The following is a 26,568-nucleotide window of genomic DNA, read 5'->3' on the forward strand; positions in this document are numbered from 1 at the left end:
AAAGCAAATCAGACACTAAGCTGGTGTCCCATGACTGGTAGACATCAGCTTTTAGCAGTGAAAAATAAACATGGACCCCCCCCCACCACGACTGAGCAGGATTTGTTCCATGTGTTTACTGTAGGGCAGATCACCACCTGAGGGGAGAGACTGGAGGTGGGCAGTCAGGTAGGAAATACCTTGCGGGAAGGCTCCTACATCTTGGTCTTCCACTGCAGATTTTTTTTTTCCCCCTGTGGAATCATACCATCACCCGGAGGCCTGGTGATCCCCCAGTATGTACAGTGTTTCTGGAAATGTGTATCATCTGGGTAGCAAGTCAGTGCCAGCGTCCATCACTTGGGGCTGTATTTCAGCCCCACGTTCCTGCTCCCTTGGGCTCCTTCATGAGGTGTGCAGACTGCCCAAACCTTCCAGGGGCCCTGGATTTGCAGCAAAATCGCGGCTGCCACTTGCTGAGTGGGTGGCCTTGAACAAGGTATTTGGAACCTCGGCTTTCCAGTTGCAAACCTCACTGTGTTACTGTGAAGATTCAGCGAGATGATGGATGCTCAGCTCTTGGCGTAACACCCAGGATAAGCCCTTCCGTTGGCACTGTGATGGTCGTGACTCATTGGGGTTTGGTTGTGACATTTATCTTTGTGCGGTCTCGTTCTCAGTTCTCAAATAGATAAGCAATTATTGATGAGCGCTCTGCTCCCTGTAAAACCCAAGCGTCGACTGCTTCTCAACCAGGTTTCCTTGGCTCTGCTGTCGCACGGTTCTAACAGCTGGATTTCACTTTCTTTGTGCCATTTTGGATGTAAGGTTTCATTGTCCATCAGGAGAAAGATAGAAGGAACCACTGTTCGTTCAGTGTCTAATCTGGGGGGACTCTTTATATTGGAAACTCATTTCATCTTTGTAACAAACGAGAAATTTAGGCTGAGGAAGGTTGAGTAAATTGCTTAGAATCACACGCAGCTAGGAAAAGAGCCAGGATCAGATTCCTGTTACCTCTCCCTCCATACTCTTACACCTTTCCTGGGCTTTATAAGCCAGTCCCTGGGAATCTGTGTAACAACTATTGAATTTCTGTTAATTTTTTCTCTGGAGTAGAAATTTTGCTTTCATCTGTGGCACTTACCTTTAAAACAATCTTTTTAAAAACACATCTTTTTCTTACAGGTAGCCATTGCTGACGTGCAGTTTGGCCCCATGAGATTTCATCCAGATCAACTCCAGGTAGTAAGAAACCATGCTGTGCCCTAAACATACTGATTTTCTCCAAAGAGGGGGGAGGGCGAGGGCCTAAAATTGAAAATAGTTTCCTATTTTAGATAATGGTATTGGATCAACACTAAATTTCCTAAACCTGATCATAGTACTCTAGTCACAGAAGAGAATGTCCTTTTCTTAGAAACACACATTGAGGTATTTAGAGAGGACGAGATGCCTGCAACCTACTTTGAAAGGTTCAGCAATAAAAGAATGTGCATCATTGTGGGGGGTGGGGAGCAAAGGGGGCAAAACATTAACTTTCCATCAGAAAGTATCTATGAATTATCAAATCCAAAATGTTAGGCAAAATCACCAGTTGAAATTGAGCTCCAGAGTTCCTTGATGCGTCTGGCACACAAACCGTGTTCACCGTTAACATTTTAAAACCTGTGCAAAGCTGCTGGCAGGAATGTGCTCTTAGTTCTTTGCATTAGTGGTATTTGTGCCCTTGGGAAAACTTCGAGGAACTAAGCCTTGGGGGACAGCGTTTCTGTCAGCCTTGTAGTGTCCTTCTCCCAGGCTGCCCCACCTCCACCTCACCCCTGTCGCCCTCAGGAGCCCGTGTGGGTCTGAAGGGACAGAGTAGGGTGCTCCTGCACCAGACCCGGGGTGTGGGGGTGCCGGCAGGACGGGGGAGGCGCAGCGGGCACGGGGACCACGAGCCGTCGTCCCGGGCAGAGGCGCAGTGCTGTCTGTTGCACCTTGTGCTGTTCCTGCGTCCCTTAACTGACGGTTTGTCCTTTGCTATCGATCACAACTTTATTACTTTTTTCATTGAAACGTCGCTGACCTACGGCGCACAACAGAGTGATTCAGCGTTTGTATCCATTCAGAATATGTTGTCTGAATGGAACAATGGAACAGTGTCCCATATGTTGTTCTAGATTATTAACTGTATTCCCCGTGTGTCCATCGTGTCCCGGGTCTTATGTATTTTATGACTGGAAGCTTTACCTTCTAATCCCTCTCCCCTAAGACAGATGTCATATGATTTCACTTACGTGTGGAATCTGAAAAACAAAACAAACCACCATCACCACCAAAAAGCAGAAGCAGGTTTATAGAGAACAATCTGGTGGTTTCCAGAGGGAAGGGAGGTTGAGGGGTTACCTGGTTGGTTGTGAGCTGTTATATTTTGAGCTGCCTGAAGTCTCTTCTCTTATCATCAAAGTAATTTTTTTTTTAACTTGGAGGAATTACATAAACCCTTGAGTCAGAACGTTTAATTACACTATTTAAAGTTTTAAGTATCTAAAAGTTTGACTGAAATATTAGTCTTTGTCATTGAAGGACTTGTCTAGTTAATTTACTATTAACTAAAATAAGTATTTGTGTTTTCATTGAAGTAGTTTCAGGATAAAATGCTTAATCAAGCTTTTGTTGAATTCTGCCAGTGGGCTTATTCGCTAAAGAATAAGTATAGGGCCCATGCAGTTGGACGTCCAGACAAAAGCAGCTCAAATAGCACTAATTTCGGTCCCTGAGTTACCTGGACGAAGATTTCTATCAACAGATTATGTTCACATCTGTGTGCTTGCCGTCCGGGCCCCGGGAGCTTTCTGTGGCGTGTTAAGAAATGACAGTTCTAACAACTTGTTTTTTTAAAAAGTGTTCGCACTTTTTTGATTCAGGTACTTTTAGTGTTTACCAAAGAAGATAACCAGTGTAATGGATTCTGCAGGGCGTGTGAAAAAGCAGGGTTTAAGTGCACAGTTACCAAGGAGGCCCAGGCTGTCCTTGCCTGTTTCCTGGACAAGCATCACGACATCATCATCATAGACCACAGAAACCCCCGACAGCTGGACGCGGAGGCCCTGTGCAGGTGAGCATGGGACCCAGGCCCGAGTAGCCCCCGGCACATGGGGTGGTGAGCGCAGCACGTAATACGCTAGCTTGAATTCGTGGCCTTTCGGGTGGCCTTCCACACATGTAAAATAAGACATTAGGATGAGGACATCATTATTTCTGGGACGGATCTTCCTCTGTTTTGTTTCCTTTTACTTTGCTTTGCTTAAAATAGCAAAACAGAATTGAATGAAAACCGTCAAGGGTTAAGATGAAACCCCCTCTGCCGTTAACCACAACCGTCACCTGCACGTTACTGCAACGGGGGCTCATAAAATTTCCCTGACGTTTTTAAAGTTGTAAAAACTGTGAAAATTGCCTTCTAATGTTAGGTGAATGTGCCTTGTTTATAATACTTGCACAACATCAAACATGCGAACTGGATTGCTCAATAGGAGGTTTTAGAGAAGCACAGATCGTCACGTGTATGTGACGCTACACAGCTTCCCTCCCCCCCCCCCCCCCCCCCCCCCCCGCCCTCCATCCAGCTTCCGCTGGGGGATTAGGGCTTCCCGGAGAAAGCTCTGAGCTTCAGAAGCTCTCCTTCCTGTTAGGCTCACCTTAATCCCCTTTGCCAGACTTCCCGCATTCGAGGGCAGGAATTGTCTTCTCTGGATGGACTATGTCCTCCTCACGGTGTGGTTTCGTGTTCTGGCCCTATCCAGGGTGCTCCCTCGGGGTATCCTCTTCCAGGCAGTACCTCTGGTAAGCATGGCTCCAGCACTGACCAGCCCACACCAGGTTCGGGTGGACCAGTGGAGAGTGAGCGGAATAGCCATCTTCCCTGCTGTCCAGACAGCAGATGCTGACCACGTTCAGCATACCGCTGAGCACATTCCTTTCCTCATGGTTGTGTCACAGCCCCCGCCAAGAGTCAGAGCCTCAGGTTTCCCTTGCTAGCTGTGTTCTACCACTTCCTCTCCATCTTGTTGCCTGAGAGGGTGTGTGTGTGTGTGGGTGGTAGGGTGGGGGAGGAACTTGTGCCATAGTTAGTGAATTTTCTAGAGGCACAAGCAGGACCTGATTTATTTCCCCTAGTCAATTTCATCTCGAGTCTGGCCCTACCTGGTTTATCTCCCTTAAGATCATCCCTTTAAGGGAACCTGCCCACTGCGGAGTATTCTTTCAAGGAACTTTCCAGGCTGTCCCTCATGAACTTGTCCACTCACGCTGTCTCCCTCCGCTGACATACACAGCTCACAAGACCTTAGCCCTGGCAGAGCTCCTGCCCTTCCTCCTGCTTTTGGGAGACCTAATCAGCACTGCCTGCAAAGGGTCTTTCATCAGTTGCCGACTTGTCTAAACGCCTGGCATTCATCTGTATCCCTCTACTGGGGAAATTTGGAACTCCTTACACTCCTTATCAGATGCTTTGCTGAAGGCCAAATATTCTGTGCCTGTGATATTTCTAAATCCACCGGTTGGGGAACCCTGCTTTGCAAGTCTTCTCAGTTCTGGACACTATCTTTGGTATGAGAGCTACATAGGTAAATGAGATGGGGTCCTTGCCTCTGACGAGCTAATGTTCTGGTTTGCAGGGCGAGCGAGTGATTTCAGTACAGGCTTATAAGCGCCCACAAGGAGGTGTATACGGAGTGCTACAGGGCCTGTGTCAGGGAGAGCTTCACAGAGGATACTTGGGTTGAGTCCTGAAGGATGAGCAGGAGTTTTGAGAAGAAAGAAAGGCAGAAAATAGAACCACTGTACGACCCAGCAATTGCACTACTAGGTATTTATCCAAAGGATACAAAAATGCTGATTCAAAGGGACACATGCACCCCAATGTTTACAGCAGTACTATCAACAATAGCCAAATTATGAAAGAGCCCAAATGTCTGTCGGCTGATAAATGGATAAAGAAGATGTGGTGTATGTGTGTGTGTGTGTGTGTGTATACATACCCCTCCCCCCCACACACATACTCTGGAATACTACTCAGCAATCAAAAAGAATGAAATCTTGCTATTTGCAACAACGTGGATTTAACTAGAATGTATTATGCTAAGTGAAATAGAAAGACAAGTATCAGATTTCACTCACATGTGGAATTTAAGAAACAAAACATGAACACAGGGCAACGGAAGGAAAACTAAGATAAAAACAGGGAGGCAAACCGTAAGAGACTCTTAAATACAGAGAACAAACAGAGGGTTGCTAGAGGGGAGGGGGGAGGGGGATGGGCATCAAGGAGGGCACCTGTTGGGAGGAGCGCTGGGTGTTACACGGAGGGGATGGGTCGCTGGGTCCTAGCCCTGAAACCGGTACTAACTTGAATTTAAACTTAAAAACAATTTTTAATTGTTAACTAACTTGAATTTAAACTTAAACATTCCAGCTGGAGGGAGCCTCATGTGTAGGAAGAGGCAGGTACACAGGGCTTCTCTGCTCAGTGCCCGATGGCTGCCGGGTCGGGCGGGTGTGGGACGTGGCTCTGGCCGAGGCTGGAGCAGCAGACAGGAGCCCCATCACGAGGGCCTTGGGTGCTGAGCCAAGGGCGCAGACTTCCCCCGCTAGGCAGTTGAGACACTGCCTCGGTCTGTGCAGGGGAGCGTCTAGAGCAGGTGGGAGATCTGGGCTGCCGGCTGGACGGGCAGCGTAGACGGGCAGAAGGCGCTGAGGCGCGTCGACCAGTTGTGAGGCTGTGGGCGGCGTCTTGTCCACACCGATTTCACTGCCTCCTCAGCCTCCTGTCCAGAAGCCCACGAAGGTAACAGATACAAGCCGACCACAGCCGTTCAGAGGCCGGAGTTCGGCTGATCGGTGTGTCAGAAGCCGGAGAACAGAGGAGGCAGGGATTCCCTGTATGCCTCGTACCGCGGGGCCTAACGGAGAGGCCTGTCCTGCCCTGGGGACAGCTCGTGCGCACTCCAGCCTCCGAAGCCCAAGGTCACGGGGCCACACTGGGCCGGGAGGAGGCTCTGCTGAGCCTGGGGTGCTGGAGCTGCGCTGACAGACGGACCAACGGCTCTGCTCAGAGGGGCGCCACCGCATCTGGGAGCGGCTGGAGCCCTGCCTCCGGCCCCCCACTCCCTGCTGCCTCTTCATTCTTTCCTTTCTGCCTCCACCGGGAAACCCAAGACTGCGAGCCAAGGAGGCGGGCAGAGACGGGGGATTTTCTGCCGCGTCGTGAGGAGGGGCAGCGGCCTAGGGAGTGTGGGACCGGCCATTCACGTGTCACAGCTTCACGACCGCACAGCACGCCAGTTCTCACGTCCGGTTAGAGGACGGGCGAGGGCCAGTCAGGGGTCCACCCCGGGCGGCCAAGCCAGGCCTGCCTGCTGGCAGCGCCCTCGGAGCCCCGCGTCTGCTCACCGGATCCCAGGAGGGCCACTCACGCTGAGGGCCTGGCCGAGGGGCGCAAGGGAGATTTCTGTGGCGCCCTCTGCTGCAGGCTCTCGGCCTGGGCTTGTATCACTTCCGTCCAAGGACGAACGAACAGGGTAAAGAAGTGGGTGCCTGTAAAAAGCTGCCAAATAATGGTCGGGGAAAGAACAGCCTCAGAGACTGAGAACATGACTCGCCACGAGCAATTTGCAGAACCTTTCAGAAGACGTATGCCTGGTGCACTCAGAAGATACGAGGAACTATTCTTTTGTGCCCCGGGAGCAGGGCTCTGTAATGAAAGGGAAGATTTTATGAAGGGAGGTGAAGGAACTAAAGCTGGGCGTGGAAACCCAGCGTGCATTAGCGGAATTAAATCCGTGTGGAGTGCCGGACTCCCCCTGGTCTGCGGCTCATGGTTACCGTCGTCAATGCCATTTTCAATCTGAGATTCGTTCCACGTGGCAGAGAGAACAGTGGCGAAGTACGAGTAATGGAGTTGTACTTTTGTCAAATTTAACTCCTCGAAGGGCTTAGCTGTATTCTTACGTTAAGCCTACTCTTTCCCGATAATAGAATTTCTAGCGTTGAGCTGGGCCTGTGGCTGCCTAGAAAATACGTGCATTCCCAAGCTTTTCCTGCGGCTGGCCAGTGGGAATGCCATGTGCATCCTCTGGAAAGTATCCTTCGAGGGAGAGTGTGTGCCCTTCTTCCTGCCGTCAGGAATGTGGAGTCTATGGCCCGAGCGCAGCATCCGTCTTGGATCATGAGGAGGGAACCGTGTGTAGGTGGTAATAGGGACACCTCGACAGAAGGAGCCAGCTGTCCAGTGCCACAGTGAGCCATCACAGCCCTGGACTGCCTACCCCCACACATCTTTTACTCGGGAGAAGACTCGTGTTGGAGTTTTCTCTTCTGCATAATCCAGTAAAATCCTAGTGATGCACCAGCTAGCCTGGTTTTGAGAGCCTCCCAGGGTGCTTGCTTGGTGTTTGAGAAGCTCGTGCTATAGACTCATGCTCTCTCTTTTTCCTGAGTTCTTGAGACCTGCCTTACTAATGTCTGGGTGTAAACGATGGTGTCAAGTCGTTTCTTTCTTCATTTTCCGGAATTCTGAAGTCAAGGTTTCAACCCAGGTTCCTTGATGTTTCTATTTTCTAATCAGTTCTTCCTCCTTGTGGACCAGAAAAAGGCAAGAGTGCACGTATTTCATACAGTGTTAGCCCTCCTCGGCAGGTGTTAGATTTCTTCCAGGTAAACGTGGTCTTCCCTTCTGCTTTGTCCTGAGCCCGTGCCCACCCTCGTTCCTGCATCCGTAGTAGGTTCCAGAACTACTTCCTGACTTCATCTGTACATTTACCTGCTTGCTATTTCTACCACTCACGTCCCTGTTTCTCTTCTAAAAAGGTGAGAGCCAGTTTGAGATGCCTGGCTACATACTTAAATTTGCCTTTTCTTTCTTGAAATCTCTGTGACGAGACAGAAATAGGAACACGAGTACAGTGTCCTAAGAAGTCACAGAAATACCATTCGTGAGTGCCTGTCTGTCCCTGTGTAAGATGAGTGATAGGTCAGTAGTATCCCAGTTTTGAGAGGTGACCTGGCCTTGCCTGTGTGAGTGTCTGCTGTGCCGTCGCCCTTCCAGCCTTCTCCAGCCGTTCCATGGCCCCCTCTTCAGGAAGGCGAGCATGGCTGTTCTCTAGGCGGGGAGACCGCGGTGGGACCGGGGACCGGCACCTGGGTGGCAGACCCTGTGGTGACCTGTCGAGGGGGCTCTTCCGATAGAGCAGCCGTGTGGCGCCATTACAGTTGGCCTACTCTGAAGTGGACAGGCAGATGGAAGCTGGAGGAACAGAGTGGACACTGCTAAAAGCAGAAATGTTGAGAGGTGTGAGCCACACGGCCCCCGAGAGAGACTGGCTTGTCCCTAGAGCTGCGTGTCCATCCCTGAGCCACTCCGTACCCACGTGCAGTCTGCATCTGAGGTTGGGCTCAGCCTCCTCAACCTCAGTTCCTTGAGAAAATGAGGCCCCGGGGCCCCGGGGCAGGGCCGTGCAAGAGGGGACACGGCCACACCGTTCACTTCTGTATCGTCTCTGGCTGCTTTTGTGCCACAGGGGCAGTGTGGAGTGGTTGTGACAGAGTCTGCGTGGCTCACAGAGCCTAAGATGCTTGCCATCTGGCCCTTTACAGAAAAAGTTTGCCAAACCGAGGTATCCACTGTGTATGCCTGATTCACGTCTCTGATGCTCCTGGAATGGCTACGTTATGGGCCATCGTTGGGAGAATTGAGAAAGTCACTCGAGTGGTTTTTTGTGTTCTGTGACCCGGGAGTGGTTCTGTTTTGTGAGCCAATGGAACGAGGTCCTGCAGTAAGTCGTGGCCGTTCTGTGTCCCATCCTGCCCACGTTCTCTAGGAGGTCACCACGCCCGTGACGGGGCTGGGGCCGTGTCTTCCTCCTAGCCCGGGGCCGCGTCCCCTCTGCCTGTGGCATCACGGCTCCTCTCCAGGGTCCTGCGTCCCCCAGGGTAGGGGAGCTCAGGGCTGGGGCACAGCCCAGTGCCTTCTCTCCTGGGCACGTTCATTCCACCCCGTCGTCTCCTCTCCTGGCTGGGGGTGCATCCCAGGGAGGCTGCTTCTCCAGGAGGGGTGAGTGGGTCCTCCGGGGAGCCTTTTACTCTGGAGGGGGGGGGTTTTGGTGGAGCAGCGTCCCCTACTCTTCCTGACCAGTCCTCCATTCTTCTCTGTCTCTTCTTTCTGACGGATTTGGAGATCCTGCTACTTCTGAATTCTGCGGCTACCACTCTTGCCCACACTGTACCTAGGAACTCTCTAGAGGATGTAGGGAGCGGGCCTTTGGGCTTCGACCCCACCGTAACCACGGCTGTCAGTGTGTGGTAACACACATGTACTCGCGTGTCCCTTTGATGGCAAGAGACCAATAACCCCTGTCACATAAGCCCGAGGTAGGGAACGTTCTCCACCTGAGACACTCAGGTTGACAAAGGTCAGAGCAAGTAGCAGGCACGCCGTCTCTAGCCAGCTGTTATGTTTGTACTGCGTGAACGTTAGGGTTACTCGTCCACGGAGTAGGAGCCTGTCCCCTTGAGGGAGGAAGATTGAGTAGCCAAGAACGGAAATCCAGAATGTGACCTGCTCCCTCTTCTGCCTCCCCCCAGCTTTGATCGTTCTTCCAAAATTTAAGGGTATTTTTTTTTAAGAAGTACTTTACATTTTTTAAAAATTTGTTTGTTTGTTTGTTTGTTTGTTTTTTAAAGGTCTATCAGGTCATCAAAACTCTCCGAAAACACAATTATCATTGGTGTAGTACGCAGGTAAGCCGTCACCAGTTTTGATGTTGAAGTTCAGGTGTCTGTGTCCTGCTTGCTCTTAGCAGGGGCCTAACAGCTTGTAGGCTGTGACAGGTGTGACCTTTTTGGCCTTTTCTTCCTTCTTACTGTCTTTACCTCGCCAGTTACCTCCACGGAGGGACTTTCTGCTCTCGTGGAAGGTTTTGTGATTTGGGACTGCCGTTCACTTTAGAAATAGGCAGACCATGAGAGAGTTCCATTACTCAAAGTATGAATGTTACCAGGGACATCTCCCAAGGGCCTTCTAACTCCCAAGTATTTATGAAGATTTGATTCATACGTACATGGGAGAAATCTTGTATTTCATCCTGAAATTGAAGGTAAGGAAAGAACAGAAATGCGCTGGGAGAAGGGCAGTATTCAAATAAGTGTTATTTAGCTTATATATTTTTGTAGATAGAAGAAGGAATTCTTTGTCCTTTAAACTTTTTTCCTAGAATGTTTCCTAGAATGTTTGGGGGGGGCGGGGAGAAGAGATTTTTTTTTTTTTTTTAATTGGAAGTAGAAGAAAGTAGGGAAGAATTTAAGTTAAAATATTTACATATCAAATAGATACGTGGTTACTCCTGTATTCTGGCTGTCTGTGCGATCTCCGTATTTCAGGCATTATGGTATGCTGCCAGAAAGCTATCTATGAAACAAAAACAGAAAACTATTTTCAATTTTACACTTCTGATTGGTATATTAATCTAATGCATCTAAAAGTATTTGCCATTATATGATAGTCTTAGTATTATGTAAATAGTGAGTAAAAGAGGTGAGCTATTATTGATAAAAACTGTCTCTAACCCTTGACTATGTTCTTTTGAAGGACGGATAGAGAAGAGTCCTCTGTGATGCCCCTCATTGCTGCTGGCTTTACAAGGGTACGTACCCATTTCTTTGTTATGCAGGTATCATTCAGCCTGAGAAATTATTTTTTTTTATTAAAATTTGTTTTAATGTTTTTATTTATTTTTGAGACCCAGAGAGACAGGGCATGAGCAGGGGAGGGGCAGAGAGAGAGGGAGGCACAGAATCCGAAACAGGCTCCAGGCTCTGAGCTGTCAGCACAGAGCCCATCGCGGAGCTTGAACCATGACTGTGAGATCATGACCTGAGCCGAAGTTGGACGCTCAACCGACTGAGCCACCCAGGCGCCCCGAGAAATTATTTAATCTCCGTTCAGAGCCAGCAAAAGCTTTGAACTCATTTGAAGAAGAAAAAATTTGTTGTCTTCATGCTGTTACAGTTTGGTTTAGCTTTAGAACTTGGTAATCTAATAACGTACGACGCGTTACGTTTTGTTCTCTCAAAATTGTGTCTGCTGAAGTCATCTAAACATCATAAAATCTCCTTCAATGAGCTACTCTAAATGTTATGCCATAGGATGTGTTTTGGTAATGCTGACCTGTATACATGCAACTTTAAAGGCAGTTCAAGGACTCTGGAAATGAGGCAGCCCAAACACGACTCCCTCTCCTCCCAGGCCCTGATCTGTTGGTCTCCCCTAAGCCAAAAGGCTGCTAAAGGCTTTGGTCAGCTGGTTGCCAGTGAGCCCTGGAAATCACGATGGAGAGATCTTACCTATGGCTGATCCTGGGGCAGATCTGTGGCCCAATTTTATGTCCATGAGGTAGTTAAGGCCCCCCCACCCCCAGGCCATGAATTTAGTTAAAGTGGTTCTAGGTGGTAGGTGGCACTCCTAGGTATTTGGCAGAGGCAAATACGGATCCCCCCCAGAGGAAGAAGAATCTTCCTCCAGCCTCAGACAATCTCCATGAGTAACTGCCCCAGGGCCCAGGCAGCCCTCCACGCACACAGGAGGAGAGGCACTGAAAGTGAGAGCTAGTAGGGGAAAGACAGCAGAAATGGGCCCCCATGACCCACAGATACCAGAATTCTCAGACACGAATTATGAAGCAGTCATGCTTAGATGTAAAGAATAAAAGACAAGACGATCTTGGAAATGTCTGCAAGGAATAGGAAACCGTAAAAAGTGACACAGCAAATTCTAAGCAGAACATAAGTAACTTTTGAGAAATGAACACGTGTAACTGAAAACTTGTAAAACTTAGTGGGTCAGAAGAAGTGTTAGAGCACGTAGCACAGAGATTCGGTAACAGAAGATAAGTTAGGGAAGTTAAGTGTGGAGGACAGACTGTATAGTTTAGCATATATACAACTGGGGTTCCCAAAGAATGGGAGAGAGAGAGAGGGGCAGAGGCAGTATTGGAAGAGAATTTTCTAGAACTGATGAAAGATTATGGTTCACAGATTCAAAAATTCCAACAAATCCGAAGTAGAATAAATAAAAAGAAGACACATCATGGTGAAAAAACAAAACAGATTTTTTTTTTGAAAGAGAGAGCATGTGAGCGGGGGAGAGGGCGAGGGTGAGAGAGAATCTTAAGCAGGCTCCACGCTCAGCACGAGGCCCAACACGGAATTCGAGCCTATGACCCTGGGATCATGACTTGAGCCAAAATCACGAGTTGGACACTCAACCGACTGAGCCACCCTGGTGTCACACCTGGAAAGAGACCTTAAAATCAGCCAGAGAGGAGAGATTAACTTCGGAAGAATGGCGACTCTCAGCCAGCTTCTCTGCAGTGATAAACGGAAAATAGAACATACAGGAATAACCCTTGCAGAGTGATAAAGGAAAGTAACTAGCCCTAGCATGAATAGCTTCCAAAAATGCAGTTGAAATAAAGACTTTGAGCATTGTGAAAACAGAGTTTTCAACTAGCAGATCCTTACAAGAAAATGTTAAAGGGGGTGCTTCAAGCAGAGGGAAGGTGAATCCCAAGTGGAAGGCTTGCAATGCAAGAAATGAGCAGCAAGAAAATGGCGAATATGGGGTAAATCTAAGCACACATTGACTGTATAAAACAGTAATAGTGGGGCGCCTGGGTGGCGCAGTCGGTTAAGCGTCCGGCTTCAGCCGGGTCACGATCTCGCGGTCCGTGAGTTCGAGCCCCGCGTCGGGCTCTGGGCTGATGGCTCGGAGCCTGGAGCCTGTTTCCGATTCTGTGTCTCCCTCTCTCCCTGCCCCTCCCCCGTTCATGCTCTGTCTCTCTCTGTCCCAAAAATAAATAAACGTTGAAAAAAAAATTAAAAAAATAAAAAATAAAATAAATAAAACAGTAATGGTAATGCCTGGTCTGATGAGATATTACCGCAGGAGGACCGCAGCCCGAGAGTCCCGCCCAGACAACTCCTTGGTCACCTTGCAGGGCAAAAGGGGGTGGGCGTAAAATTGAGAGTCCTGTTCCCCCACCAGGAGCCCTGTCTGAGGCAAAGAACTGAGAAAGGACTCCACTGAGACACCAGATGAACTCGAACAAGACACTTGAGGAGCAGGGAGGATAAAGTGGAGGGAAGTGGTGGGCAGGGAACCTGCCAAGCGCGGGGTCCCGCCTACTGCTGCCCTCCATCTGCGCCTGCGTGTGCATGAACGCCGGGTAGTGTAGCTTCGCCTGTGGTTCCGTAATGTGAGAAATGTAGGTGAGATCTAGATCTATGTAAGTATGCTGTTCAGGCCCAAAAGGGAACACTCAGACTGGGGTATATAATACTCTTCTAACGCAAGGGACGTACCAAAAGAAAAATTTGAACAATGGCTCAGGATTTAAATTCTCGACTGTCTTAGTGAACCTAGGCATCTTCAGGGTTTGTGGGGAGGAGGTGGGGGTAAGAGCGTTCTCAGGACCTTATCTAGCAGACATGGGAGGGGGCGGGCAGTGAAAGTATTCTGAAGCTGTCGTCGGTGGGAAAGGTGCAGACTAGAACATGCGCTCCCTGGGAGATGGTCTGTTCTGGGGGTGATCGGGATCTTGCTTTCAAATAGAGCAAAGAAATCAATGTTAGCCTTTGAGGTCAGTGGAAAGGAAGGCAACCAGTAATAAACGGAAAGATTTAACAAGCCTTCCAAATTCACAAGAGGAAATGTGAAATTTACAGCAGCCTGGTCAGACTGGCTGACACGAGGAAGAGGAAGCCGCAGTGTGGAGCGAGTCGTAAACTCGCTAGAAGGGCTAGAAGCAAGCGTGTGTGAACGGACCGTTTCTCCCGGTGAAAGGCCTTCTGGACTGGGTTACAGAAGTGCGACCATGTGACACTTATAAGACAAAGTGATGAAAGCTTAATAAGTGAACAAGGGTGGCAAGTAAATGCAGACTAAGAAAACCCCCAATATGAACATCGGATAGATGGAGTTTAACATTTTACTTTATACACGCGTCGTTTTTCTATAAAAAGCATACATTGGATTATTGTTATTGTTGCGTAGTTTTGTGGTTCCCAAGACAACTCCCAAAACATACACCCATATCGGCACCTACTCCCATTCCCTCACCTCCAGTAATTCATATTAAATGGTAGGAGAACAAGTCAGCCAGTGTGAAAGGGAGTGTTCCTTTAAGTACAGAATCCCAAGTTGGAAATGATGGATCACCTCTCGCTAGTGGATCCTAGATCACGTCCTCTCAACCTACTTGGGAAAGCATTCATACAAGGAAAAAAAAAAAACTTTCCCAGCTAACTTTGAAGATACTTACACGATAACTCTTCGGGCTTCAAAGCTGGCTATCCTTTTTAGCAAGGAGCTCGGAAGCTTCTACTTTCTAGAGAAACTCGGGGGTAGATGATGTACCCTGCCTTGTATTCTTTTCTTCCAGCCACCGGGAGTCCTTAAGCTTTTATGTTTGTATGAGGTCTCTTCGAAAGGGCATAGATGCACGTTGGGAATGTGTGTTTGCCGTTCTCCACAAGGAAGTACATTGGCACAGCTGTGAGCTGGAAAGAGCATCCTGGTGGAAGGTATAGGAGACCTCAGTCCTTTCTCTTCTTAATATAATCAAGTTATCATGAGGCTTGAAAATGCAGGAGTAGCTGATGCACACAGTCCCCGCCCTCTCGCCCACATACTTGGTCACTGTGTCCTCTGAAGCCTTTGCTGGAACCAGGCTTAGGTGCACATCCCTAAGCACAAAGGCTTTGAGGTAGTCATTGTAGAGGTACGTGACCTGGGAAATCAGGAGGTAGCAGCAGGCTCGCCATTTTGTAGATGACGAATTCAAGTGGACGGCCAGTCGTCAGAGACCACAGGTGAAAGCTAATCTTCCTTCAAGGAGAGCCCCGTACCTTCACGTAACAACAGGATACCGAGGTGGCTGAGTGCCTGGTGACAGAGCAGGGCATCTAGACCTAGAGGGAAGGTGACTGCCCCAAGTCCCGTGGCTGGGGGTCAGTGATGCCGAGCCTTGAGCCAGACCTAGACCCAAAAGCCAACACCATAGTGGGATCTCTGGTATTCAGAGGGCACTCGGCTATTTTGCGGATTAGCCAGAGTTCAAGGTTTCAGGGTGGATGGAGAGCTGCTTGCTTCCTCGGTGGGACTTGGCGGCCGAGCCCCTGCTGACTAACTGAGAAGTTGGGGTGTGGCGTCTCTCAGCACTGGTTGCGCGTCAGAATCCCTTGAAGAGCTTCCCCAGAGAGTGTCTTTCAGGTGGTGTTGGAAGAGGCCTGCCCGTTGCTATTATTTGGCAAGATTGCAGGTAATTCTAATAGGCAGCCGGGGCTTGAGAACCCCTGGGTGGGGCCCAGCAGGGCGGGTGTGACGGGCTCTGGAAAAGCGAGGTTGGGTCAGCTCAGGGGTCTGCAGGGTTTGTGGCCCAGGCGCTGGGGTCGGGCGGGGCGGGGAGAGGAGGCCAGCTGCTGCTGGAGCAGTAGGGATGACGGCCTGTTCCCCAAGCACCCCCTGACCCGGTGCCCTCCTCCACCCTCCATGCCCTGTGGAATCCTTGCAACACACGTGGAAGTTGGAGAAGGGCAGGAAAGACGGGATGTTTAGAGCAGGGGTTAGTGGGGGAGGTGCAGACAGCAGGGGCAGGTTGCTGTACGTTTGGTCCCACGTGCCCATTTTGTAACTTTGACGCCTGCCTTGGAAGTTTGGACATTTACGTTCACACCCAGTGAAAAGTCTCATTGCATCCCTGGGAGGCCGTTTATAAATACACGTGTCTCCATGTCCCAGGATCTCACGTGCAGAGCAGGTGAGGCCAGCCAGGCCCCTGGACAGCTCAGGGCCCCAACCCGTGTCTGCTGGCAGTGGCACAGGCCCTGTGCCCAGGAGTCTCCTCCCTGTTCCCGCCCAGTCGGCACCAGGTACCTGTGCAGGTGGACGGCATTCTCGGGTGTTCCGTGGAGTCAGGGCTGACCGAGGAATGCACGGCAGGCCCAGCACACTCCTCTCCCGGTGGGCGAGTGCTGTAGGCGGGGCACCGCTCTCACGCTTCTGTGGTGAGAGGGGCTGTGTTCTGGCCTGTGGGATAGGGACCAGGGTGCCCACGGCCAGCGTGGCTTGCTCCTCCCTCCCCTCCCCTCCCGGGGATGGCGATCACCGTGCTCTGTGGTCGTGCAGTGGTTTGCGGTTAGAGTGCTCTCTCCCTCCACCTCACTTGGTCCTCACGGTCACCTGCAGCGGGTAGGAGCAGGATAGGCTTGTTGTGCAAGAGCAGAGCGGGCCCAGGTGCCTCGTTTAGGGTCATACAGCTTATAAGGCATGAACCCGGGGCTGGATTGATTAGGTTGCATGACGCTCAGACAAGACCCTGATCACTGTTTAAACAGAGGGCTGTTGGTCTTCTATGCACCTTCACTGGGGCAGAGGCAGGAGCTCCATGAGAGGCCCATGTCCCAGGTTGGTCTGGCTTTGGCTTGGAGGTGGTGGCCTGCACAGGTCCGGCCCTGCCTCTTCGGCCTCAGCCTTGTCCTCGGCCAGCAGAGTGTCATCTATGCATCGAGCAGGTGAAAGCAAGAGCTGGTCACAGAAACGGGAGTGAGTAATGTTCCCCGATGTTTCTTCTGCCCGAATGCAACTAAGTGACAGGACACAGTGACCTCTAAAGATGTCTTCGTGGAATACATAACTTGGTGGCGGAATGGGTGCGTGCTCCTCACGGCTGCGTGACTAGCTTTGTGGTGAGGTGTTTCTATCATGTAAAGGTTATTGCACGAGGTAGAGATTGTCCACGGCAGTAAGGCTACCGGGCAAAGCCAGCACCTGTGCTGTGGAGGGCCATCCTTCAGTGGCTTGACTGAGCCATGGTTAGAGGTGAGTGTAGGAACACGTTGCCGGGTGGGGGTTACCTTTGTGAGATGCAGGTACCCAGAGAAGTGCAAGTGTGTGTTTGCTGACTGTGGGCTTGAGCGACTTTAAAGAGGACAGCATACTGTGCTTGACTAAGTGAATGTACTCTAGAAGTTAATATAAATTAGGACTTCAGTTAAATGAATTTCTTCCTTCTGCATATTCTAGCCTCTGATAGTGCCATGCAGATAACCAAAATCCTGTTTGCTCAAACAAAGCATTTTTAAGCCCGGTCTTCTTCTTCTTTTCTTTTTTTTAAAGTGTATTTATTTATTTTGAGAGAGAGAAAGAGTGAGCACATGAGCAGGGGAGGGGCAGAGAGAGAGGGAGAGAGAGAATCCCAAGCAGGCTCCATGCTGTCAGGGCAGAGCCCGATGCAGGGCTTAATCTCATAAATCGTGGGATCATGACCTAAGCCGAAATCAAGAATCAGAGGCTCACCTGATTGAGCCATTCAGGTGCGCAAGCCCTGTCTTCTTACAAGTGAATTTGGTACCTGGGGTGCCTGGGTAGCTCACCTCTGACTCTTAATTTCAGCTCAGGTCACAGGCTCGCATGGAGCCTGCTTGGGATTCTCCCTCCCTCTCTCTCTGCCCCTCGCACACGCCCTCTGTCTCTTTCTCTCTCTCAAAAAACTTATTTCTTTAAAAAAGCTAATTTGGTACTCAGATTTTCACCTCTCAGTTCCTGCTCATCATTGAAGATAACGTGTCTTTTTAGGTTTCAGTTACCCACGTGAGAAGTCTGTGAAAAGAATTTTTCCTGATAGTCAATAATAACTTCAAGATGCACATTTGTTGATCCACGAAATCCCCCTTCTCTTTGTAGAGGTATGTGGAAAACCCCAGCCTCATGGCCTGTTACAACGAACTGCTCCAGCTGGAGTTCGGAGAGGTGCGGTCCCAGCTGAAACTCAGGTAACTCTGCCCCTTCTGGAACGCCCACCGCACCACTCAGGGCAGCGTTGCAAGTGAGGTCTTCGGCTGTGGGCAGCTGCCTTTCGGCTCTAACTGACCTCCTGCTGAAAAGGGATGGGGTGGTGGCCTGGCAACTCTCTTTATATGGACTCTTGGAGTCTCCCTGGATGTCTGATGAGCGGTCACATTAGCGATGGGAGACACAGGTAAAGCCAGGGCTCCAAAAAAATAGCAAATGAAAAAGCAGTCTACAAAGGGATGTACTGAATTATCTATCTACTTTTTTAAGGGAAAAAAAAAAACTTGTAATATATACACACACCCGACCTACTAATATTGGTTATCTCTGGCAGGTGACATGTTTTCTTCTCCACAAATAGACATTTGGAATTTGCTCTTGATAAACAGTTTTTGGTTTTTAAGTGAAAAGAGTAGAAACCTAGTTCCTTGTACAATAGGAAAAGCAAAAAAAATAGTAAAATTATACAAGGTTGGCAAGAAAAAAAAGCAGCTCTTTGTCAAACTAGGTTTCTTCCTTGGGTGGTCTACTGTTCTTTAATATTCCCGGGACCAAAGACAGAGCCTGAGATCACCCTGTTTGGATATGCGTAAGGCAGAGATAAGGGGTCAGGGCTTGGAGTACAAAGATGAGTAGGGCCAGCACCGGGGGCTCCACACGCAGGCAAGGAAAATACTTCATAGATGAAATGAAGTCAGGTAGCAGAGAAGTTCTGGTGAGCAGACATGTTTGAGGCTAGTGAAGCGTACAGAGGAGAGGCTTATTGCCAGGTTTTGCCGGGACACTTGAGGTGGATGGCCAGGTTTAGGCCTGTTCATCCCTCTCTCGCGGACACAGACTGGCCACAGCCTTCCTGCAGTGAACCAGGCTACTGGCCTCTCAGAGAGGAAAGTGGAATTTTGGAGCAGTAGGTGGTGATAGAGCTTAGTTTCTCCAACCAGAGTGCAGAAACTGACACCCAGGGAGATGAACTGACTCAGATCCGAGATCTCACAGGCGCAAACGGCGCAGATAATCCTTGAGGTTGTGATCAGCGTTTTCAAAACCGCAATCGTTGTCTGTCCTCCGTTCCTAAGTCTAACTGTAACCTTTGACCTTTTCTTCGTGAATACCTTAGCTTAGTGAACCCAGCCATCGTCTCCCCTGTGGTCCTAGACGGAAACCACCATGTCTGTTTCACAAGTCCCCAACTCCGGTCACTCACCAAGTCCTAATGATTTTGCTTTCTGAGCATCTGTGGAATAGCCTACTCATCTTCCTCTTTAGGCCACTCTCTTCTCTTACCTGGATCATTGAACCGTCAGTCTCCCTACACCTTTCTTGGCTCCTCCTTGTCCGTTCTCCACGCCACAGCCACAGCTTCGGCTCTGCACCTCCCCACTGCCTTCAAGATAAAGTCCAAACTCTAAGATATGGCTGCACAGCTCTCTGTGGTACATCCACTGCTTACCTCTCTGTCCCCACGTGTCATCATGGCCTGCTTTGTTCTCTGCACCAGCCGACAGCCAAAGGGAGAAGTCCATTATCAAGGGCAGTATAAAAATATGAAGGGGAGTGTGGAGATGTGGGGCTAGAGAGCTAAGAGAAATAGAGACTTTTTCTGCCGGATGTTCAAATGCACTAACAAGCTGTAACAGCGCCTTTGTGTTACTGCTAGATCATTAAACTGGAATGTAAAGTGTAGAAATAGACTTGAGTATATTGAAGAATTTAGCATATGATCAACATGGCAATTTAAGTCAACATGGAAAAGGGCAGACTTTTTAGTGAACAGAATTGTGACAACTTGTTAACGGTCTGGAAAGAAGATTAAGTTATATCTTGATCTCACACCCAACCCCAAAATAAATCCCAGTGACTTAAAGACTTGATGTTAAAAGTAGGGCCACATAAGTACTAAAAATATAAGCGAACATATGTAATTGGATGGTGAAGTTTTTTTTAATTCAGCATGGCATAAAAGCCAGATTGGGTAAAGGAGGAGAGTCAGATTAAACAACATAAAAGTGTTAAGCTGGTCTACAATTAAAAACAAAATTTTTTAAATGTTCCATTTATTTTTGAGAGAGAGAGAGAGAGAGACAGAGTACAAGCTGGGGAGGGGCGGAGAGAGAGGGAGACACACAATCCAAAGCAGGCTCCAGGCTCTGAGCTGTCAGCACAGAGCCCAATGCAGGGCTCGAACTCGTGAACCACAAGATCATGACCTGAGCCAAAGTCAGACACTCAACTGACTGAGCCACCCAGGCACCCCAGCTTGTCCACAGTTTTTTAAAAAACCTTAAATAATGTTACATTTTTAGATAAATAACATTCTGGGGAGGATATATCTGTAACACGTAGGGTGGGCAGACAGACGTTTGGCTTTACTAGTAATCACATAAATGAAAATGAGAATGATCTGTTATATTTTATTTACCAAATCTGCAAAAATTGGAAAAAGAATGTTAAAACTGAGTAGGGCTTCTCACAGATCCATTTCCTCCAAACTTGTTATATCAGAGGTGAGAACTTACTTCTCATTAAAACAAATTTTTAATAACAAATTTATTGGTGTATAATTCACAACACCACTTGATTTTTATATTTCAAAACACAAAAGCTAATTTTTATTGGCTAAGCTGCTTCGTCTTGTTTAGTGATATTTTATTAATACCAGGAACAACGTCAAAGCATTGCTCTTGTTAATTTCCTTAATGCTATCTTTGCACTTTATGAACAAGTAGGCAGTTGCTTTCATTTTTTCATCATCTTCTGAGGCATATAAGAACTAAATTGAGAGCAACCTAAATGTAATCATGGGGGCATTTGTTGAATAAATTATGGTATAACTTTAAACAGAATAGTGCAGTTTGTTTTCAGCTAAAGAAGTCCCTTTAACATTTCTTGTAAGGCTGATTTAGTGGTGATGAACTTCTTCAGCTTTTTGCTTATCTGGAAAACTCTTTGTGTCTCCAACTATTCTGAATGATAGCCTTGCCAGGTAGAGTATTTTTGGGTGCAGGTTTTTCCCTTTTAGCAGTTTGAATATGTCTGGCCTGCAAAGTTTCTGCAAAAAATCTGCTGACCTTTAAGCTGAAAAGAAATGGCACTAATTAACAAGAAAACACACGAAAGTAAAAATGTTACTGGAAAAGGTAAATATACAGTAAAAGTAGCAGATTAATCACTTCTAAAGCTAGTATGAAGCTCAAAAGACAAAAGTAGTAAAATTAAGTTACAATAATTAAGGGATATATAAAATAAAACAGTGTAAAACGTGACATCAAAAACAAAATGGAGGGGTTAGGAAAAATGTATTTTTGGAATATGTTCAAATTTAAGTTGCTGTCAACTTAGAATAGCTGTTAAACACATAGGACAATATATGTGAATCCTCAGAGTAACCACAAAGCAAATCGTAGAGCAAATACACAAAAGAAAATGAGAAAGAAATCTAAGCATAACATAAAGTTCTCAAACCAGAAAGAAAGAGAAAGAGAAGAAAGGAACAGAGAGGAACTATAAAAACATCCAGAAAACAGTTAACAAAATGGCAGTAAGTACATACCTATCAGTAATTACTTTGAATGTAAATAGACTAAATTCTCTGATCAAAAGACATTGTGCTTGAATTAAAAATTAATTGAAGGGTGTCTGGGTGGCTCAGTTGGTTAAACATCCAACTCTTAGTTTCAGCTCGGGTCATGATCTGTGGTTTGTGAGTTTGAGCCCCACATCGGGCTCCGGGCTGACAGTGCAGAGTCTGCTTGGGATTCTCTCTCTGCCCCTCCCCCACTCGTGTGTGCTCGTTCTCTCTCTCTCTCTCTCTCAAACTTAAAAAAATTTTTAATAAAATAAAAATAAAAACATTAAAAAATTTTAAAAAGACTCATCTGTGTGCCTGCCTACGAGAGACTCACGTCAGAAGTAAGGGCACACACAGAATGAAAGGGGAGAGATGGGAAAAGATACAAGCTGGAAACAAAAAGCTGTTGTAACTACACTCATATGAGACAAAATAGACTTTAAAATAAAGCCTGTAATGAAAGAAAAAGAAGGGCATTACCTAATGATAAAGAGGTCAACCAAGCAAGAAGATAAAACACTTATAAATATATATGCATCCAACATAGAAGCACCAAAGTATATAAAGCGAATATTAACAGATGTAAAGGGAGAAATTGACAATATAATTATAGTAGGGGGCTTTAACACCCCACTTAAATCAGTGGATAGATCATTCACACAGAGAACGCAATAAGGAAATGTTGGCTTTGAACAATACTTTAGACCAGATGAAGTTAATAGATACACACAGAACGTTTGATCCAAAAAACAGGCAAGATACACATTCTTCTCAAGTGCACATGCAGCATTCTCCAGGATAGAGCCTGTTAGGCCACAAAAGAAGTCTCAATACTTTCAACAGGATTGAAATCATAGCAAGCATCTTTTCCAACTACGTACAGTGGTATGAAAACAGAAATCAATTACAAGAGGAAAACTGGAAAAACCACAAAAATGTAGAGAATAAAACAACATGTTACTGAACAGCCAGTGGGCCATCAGAAATCAAAGGAGGAATTTTTTAAAATGCTCAGGAACAAATGAAAAAAGAAATACAACATACCAAAATCTGTGGGATGCGCAAAAGTGGTTCTAAGAGGAAAGTTCATAACAATACAAGCCTACCTCAAGAAACAAGAAAAATCTCAAACGATAACCTTCCATCTAAAGGAACTAGAAGAAGAACAAACAAAGCTCAACGTTAGTAGAAGGAAGGAAATAATAATCAGGGCAGAATAAATAAATAGAGATTTTAAAAACTCAGTGAAACTAAGAGCTGGTTCACTGAAAAGATAAAACTGGCAAACATTTAGCTACACTCACCAAGAAAGAGAGGGCTCAAATAAATAAAATCAGAGATGAAAGGAGAACTTACAACAGACACCACAGAAACACAAACAATTATAAGAGACAACTGTGTATAGTTATATGTCAACAAATTGAAAGAAATTGATAAATTCCTAGAAGCATTAAATCTTTCAAGACTGAATCATGAAGACAGAGAAAATCTAAATAAACCAATTACTAGTAAGGAGATTGAATCAGTAATAAAAAGCTTCCCAACAACAAAAGTCCAGGGCCAGATGGCTTCACTGGTGAAATCAGCCACAAATTCAAAGAACAATTAACACCAGTCCTTCTCAAACTCTTCCAAAAACAAACAAACAAACAAACAAACAAAAAAAAAAACAGAAGAGGAGGGAACTTTTCCAGACCCAATTTATGAAGCCAGCATTACCAAAACCAGACAAGGATGCCACAAAATAGTAAAATGACAGGCCAGTATTCCTGATGAACATAGATGCAAAAATTTTCAACAAAATATTAGCAAACTGAATTCAGTACATTAAAAGGATCATTGGTATTTGTTCTGGGGATATAAGGATTGTTCAACAGCTGGAAATCAATCAACGTGGTATACCACATTAACCAAATGAAAGCTACAAATCCTCTGATCATCTCAATAGATGTAGAAAAAGCATCTGACAAAGTACAACATCGATTCATGATAAAAACTCTCCACAAAGTGGGTATGGGGAAACATACTTTAGTGTAAGAAAGATAAGAGATGACAAACTCACAGATAACGCCATACTCAGTAGTGAAAAGCTGAAAGCTTTTCTTCTAAGATCAGGAGCAGGACGAGAACACCCCGCCCCCTCTTTTATTTAATATAGTATTAGAAGTTCTAGCCAGAGCATTTAGGCAGAAAAAGAAATAAAAGGCATCTGAATTGGAAGGGAAAAGGTAAAACTGTCACTGTTTGCACATAAAATGATACTGTATGTAGAAAATCCTAAAAATGCCACCAAAGAGCAATCAGAACTAATAAGTGATTCAGTAAGGTTACAGGATGCAAAATTAATATACAAAAATCCATTGCATTTCTATACACTAACAAACTATCAGAAAGAAAAATAGTCCCATTTATGATTATATCAGAAAGAATAAAATACCTAGGGATAAATTTGACCAAGGAGATGAAAAACCTGTGCACTGCAAACTATTAAGACATTGATAAAAGAAATTGGAGATGACACAAATAAATGGAAAAATATACCATGCTCATGGGTTGGAATAATTAATATTGTTAAAAAGCCCATACTACCCAGAGCAGTCTGCAAATTCAGGATAGCCCCTATCAAAATTCCGATGGCATTTTTCACAGAACTAGACCAAATAATCCTAAAAGCTTATGTGAAAGCTCAAAAGACTGAATGGCCAAAGCAATCTTGAGAAAGAAAGCTAGAGGTATCATGCTTCCTGATTTCAAATGATACTGCATAGCTACAGTAATCAAAACAGTATGGTACTGGAATGAAACCAGACACAGCGTCTGTGGAATAGAATAGAGATCCCAGCAATAAACCCATGTTCATCTGGTCAGTTAATCAACAGAAGAGGCTAGAATATACAGTAGGGAAAGGAAAGTTTTTAAAACAATGGTAGGAAAACTGGACAGCTAAATGCACAAGAATGAAACTGGGCCACTGTCTTAACCATATGCAAAAATTAACTCGAAATGCATTAAAGACTTGAATGTGAGACCTGAAACCATAAAATTCATAGAAGAAAACATAGGTAGCAACCTCCTTGACATTGGTTTCAGTGAGTTTTTTCTTTTTCTTCTTTTTCTTTTTCTTTTTTTTTTTTTTGTGGGGGGAGGGGGCCCTCAAACTCCAAAGGCAAGGGCAAAAAAAACAAAAATAAACAAATGAGACTACATCAAACTTAAAAAGCTTCTGCACAGAGAAGGAAACGATCAACAAAGTGAAAAGTCAACCTACTGAATGGGAGATATTTTCTAATCATCTATCCAATAAGAGTTAATATCCAAAATGTATAAAGAATTCATACTAACTAATGAAAAAAAAAACTGATTAAGAATTGGTCAGAGGATCATAAGAGACATTTTGTTCAAAGAAAACAGATGGCCAATAGGCACATGAGAAGGTGGTCAAGATCACTAACCCTCAATGAAATGCAAAACCATAATGAAATGTCACCTCACACCTGTCAAAATGGCTTGTTATCAGTGTGAGGTGAGAGACTAGTAAAGAATGGATTTAAACTTAGGTGACCATCAGCTTAATATAGAGTGCTATATGTATAAGATGTTATTTGTAAACCCAATGGTAACCACAAACAACCAGTACAAATCAAAAATAGATATGCAAAAAATAAAGAGAAAGGAATCAAAGCATATCACTAAAGAAAGCAAACTGTGAAAGACGAGAGAGAAGAAAGGAGCAGAGAGCTTCAAAAACAACCTTGAAACAAGTAACAAAATGGCAATAAATCCATAATTATTTTGAATGTAAATGGACTAAATGCTCCAATGAAAAGACAGAGTGACAGAATGGATAAAAAAGCAAGACCAATCCATATACTGGCACACAAGAGACTCTGTTCATACCTAAAGACACCTGCAGATTGAAAGCAAAGGAATAGAAAAGCATTTACCTTAAGAGACTCTTAAAAACTGAGAATAAACTGAGGGTTGATGGGGGGTGGGAGGGAGGGGAGGATGGGTGATGGGCATTGAGGAGGGCACCTGTTGGGATGAGCACTGGGTGTTGTATGGAAACCAATTTGACAATAAATTTCATATTAAAAATTTTTTTAATGAATTTAAAATAAATAATTTAAAATTAAAAAAAAAAACATTTATCATGCACATGGAAGTGAAAAGAAAGCCAGTGGCAATACTTACATTGGACGAAATAGACTTTAAAACAGAGATTGTAACAACACAGAAGAAGACATAAAGGGGAAAATCCAACAAGAAGAAAGAATGATTGTAAATATTTATGCACCCAACATAGGAGCACCCAAATACATAAAGAAGTTAATAACAAACATAAAGGAAGTAGTTGATAGTATTACAGTAATGGTAGGGGCCTTTACTACCCCATTCACATTAATGGACAACTCATCTAAACAAAATCAACAAGGAAACAAACTTTGAATGAGACACTGGACCAGATGAATTTAATAGAGATACTCAGAACATGCCCTCCTAAAACAGCAGAATACACATGCTCTTTCAAGTGCATATGTAACACATTCAGCCTAGAATAGATCACATATTCGGCCACAAATCAAGTGTCAACAAATTCAAAAAGATGAAAGTCATACCATGCATCTTTTTCCCACCACAGCACTATGAAACTGGAAATCAACCATAAGAGAAAATTTGGAAGAATACAAATACATGGACGTTCAATAACATGCTATTCATACAATGAATGGGTCAACTAAGAAATCAAAGAGGAAATTAAAAAATGCATGGAGACAAATGAAAATGAAAACACAATGGTCCAAAATCTTTGGGTTCTAAAAGGGAAATTTATAGCAATACAGGCTTACCTCAAGAAGCAAGAGGGGGCGCCTGGGTGGTGCAGTCGGTTAAGCGTCCGACTTCAGCCAGGTCACGATCTCGCGGTCTGTGAGTTCGAGCCCCGCGTCAGGCTCTGGGCTGATGGCTCGGAGCCTGGAGCCTGTTTCCGATGCTGTGTCTCCCTCTCTCTCTGCCCCTCCCCCGTTCATGCTCTGTTTCTCTCTGTCCCAAAAATAAATAAATAAAAACGTTGAAAAAAAAAATTAAAAAAAAAAAGAAGCAAGAAAAATCTCAAATTAACCTAACCTTA

General features: G+C 45.9%; 1 protein-coding gene across 2 annotated transcripts in view; it reads left to right on the top strand.

Annotated features, from left to right (window-relative positions):
• Positions 1-26,568, top strand: part of PDE8A (phosphodiesterase 8A) — a 155,031-nt gene that overhangs the window by 71,787 nt on the left and 56,676 nt on the right. For both annotated transcript variants that reach the window (XM_047086839.1, XM_047086840.1), the window contains exons 2-6: positions 1,168-1,224; positions 2,892-3,082; positions 9,706-9,762; positions 10,610-10,664; positions 17,762-17,850. In XM_047086839.1, the coding sequence (XP_046942795.1) occupies positions 1,168-1,224; positions 2,892-3,082; positions 9,706-9,762; positions 10,610-10,664; positions 17,762-17,850 (449 nt within the window). The remainder of the gene's footprint in view (positions 1-1,167; positions 1,225-2,891; positions 3,083-9,705; positions 9,763-10,609; positions 10,665-17,761; positions 17,851-26,568) is intronic.

Source organism: Lynx rufus, unplaced genomic scaffold, assembly GCF_022079265.1.
Source record: "Lynx rufus isolate CCGP_SWC_20201006 ecotype Redwood Valley unplaced genomic scaffold, mLynRuf1.p SCAF_21, whole genome shotgun sequence".
NCBI classification, from domain to species: domain Eukaryota; kingdom Metazoa; phylum Chordata; class Mammalia; order Carnivora; family Felidae; genus Lynx; species Lynx rufus.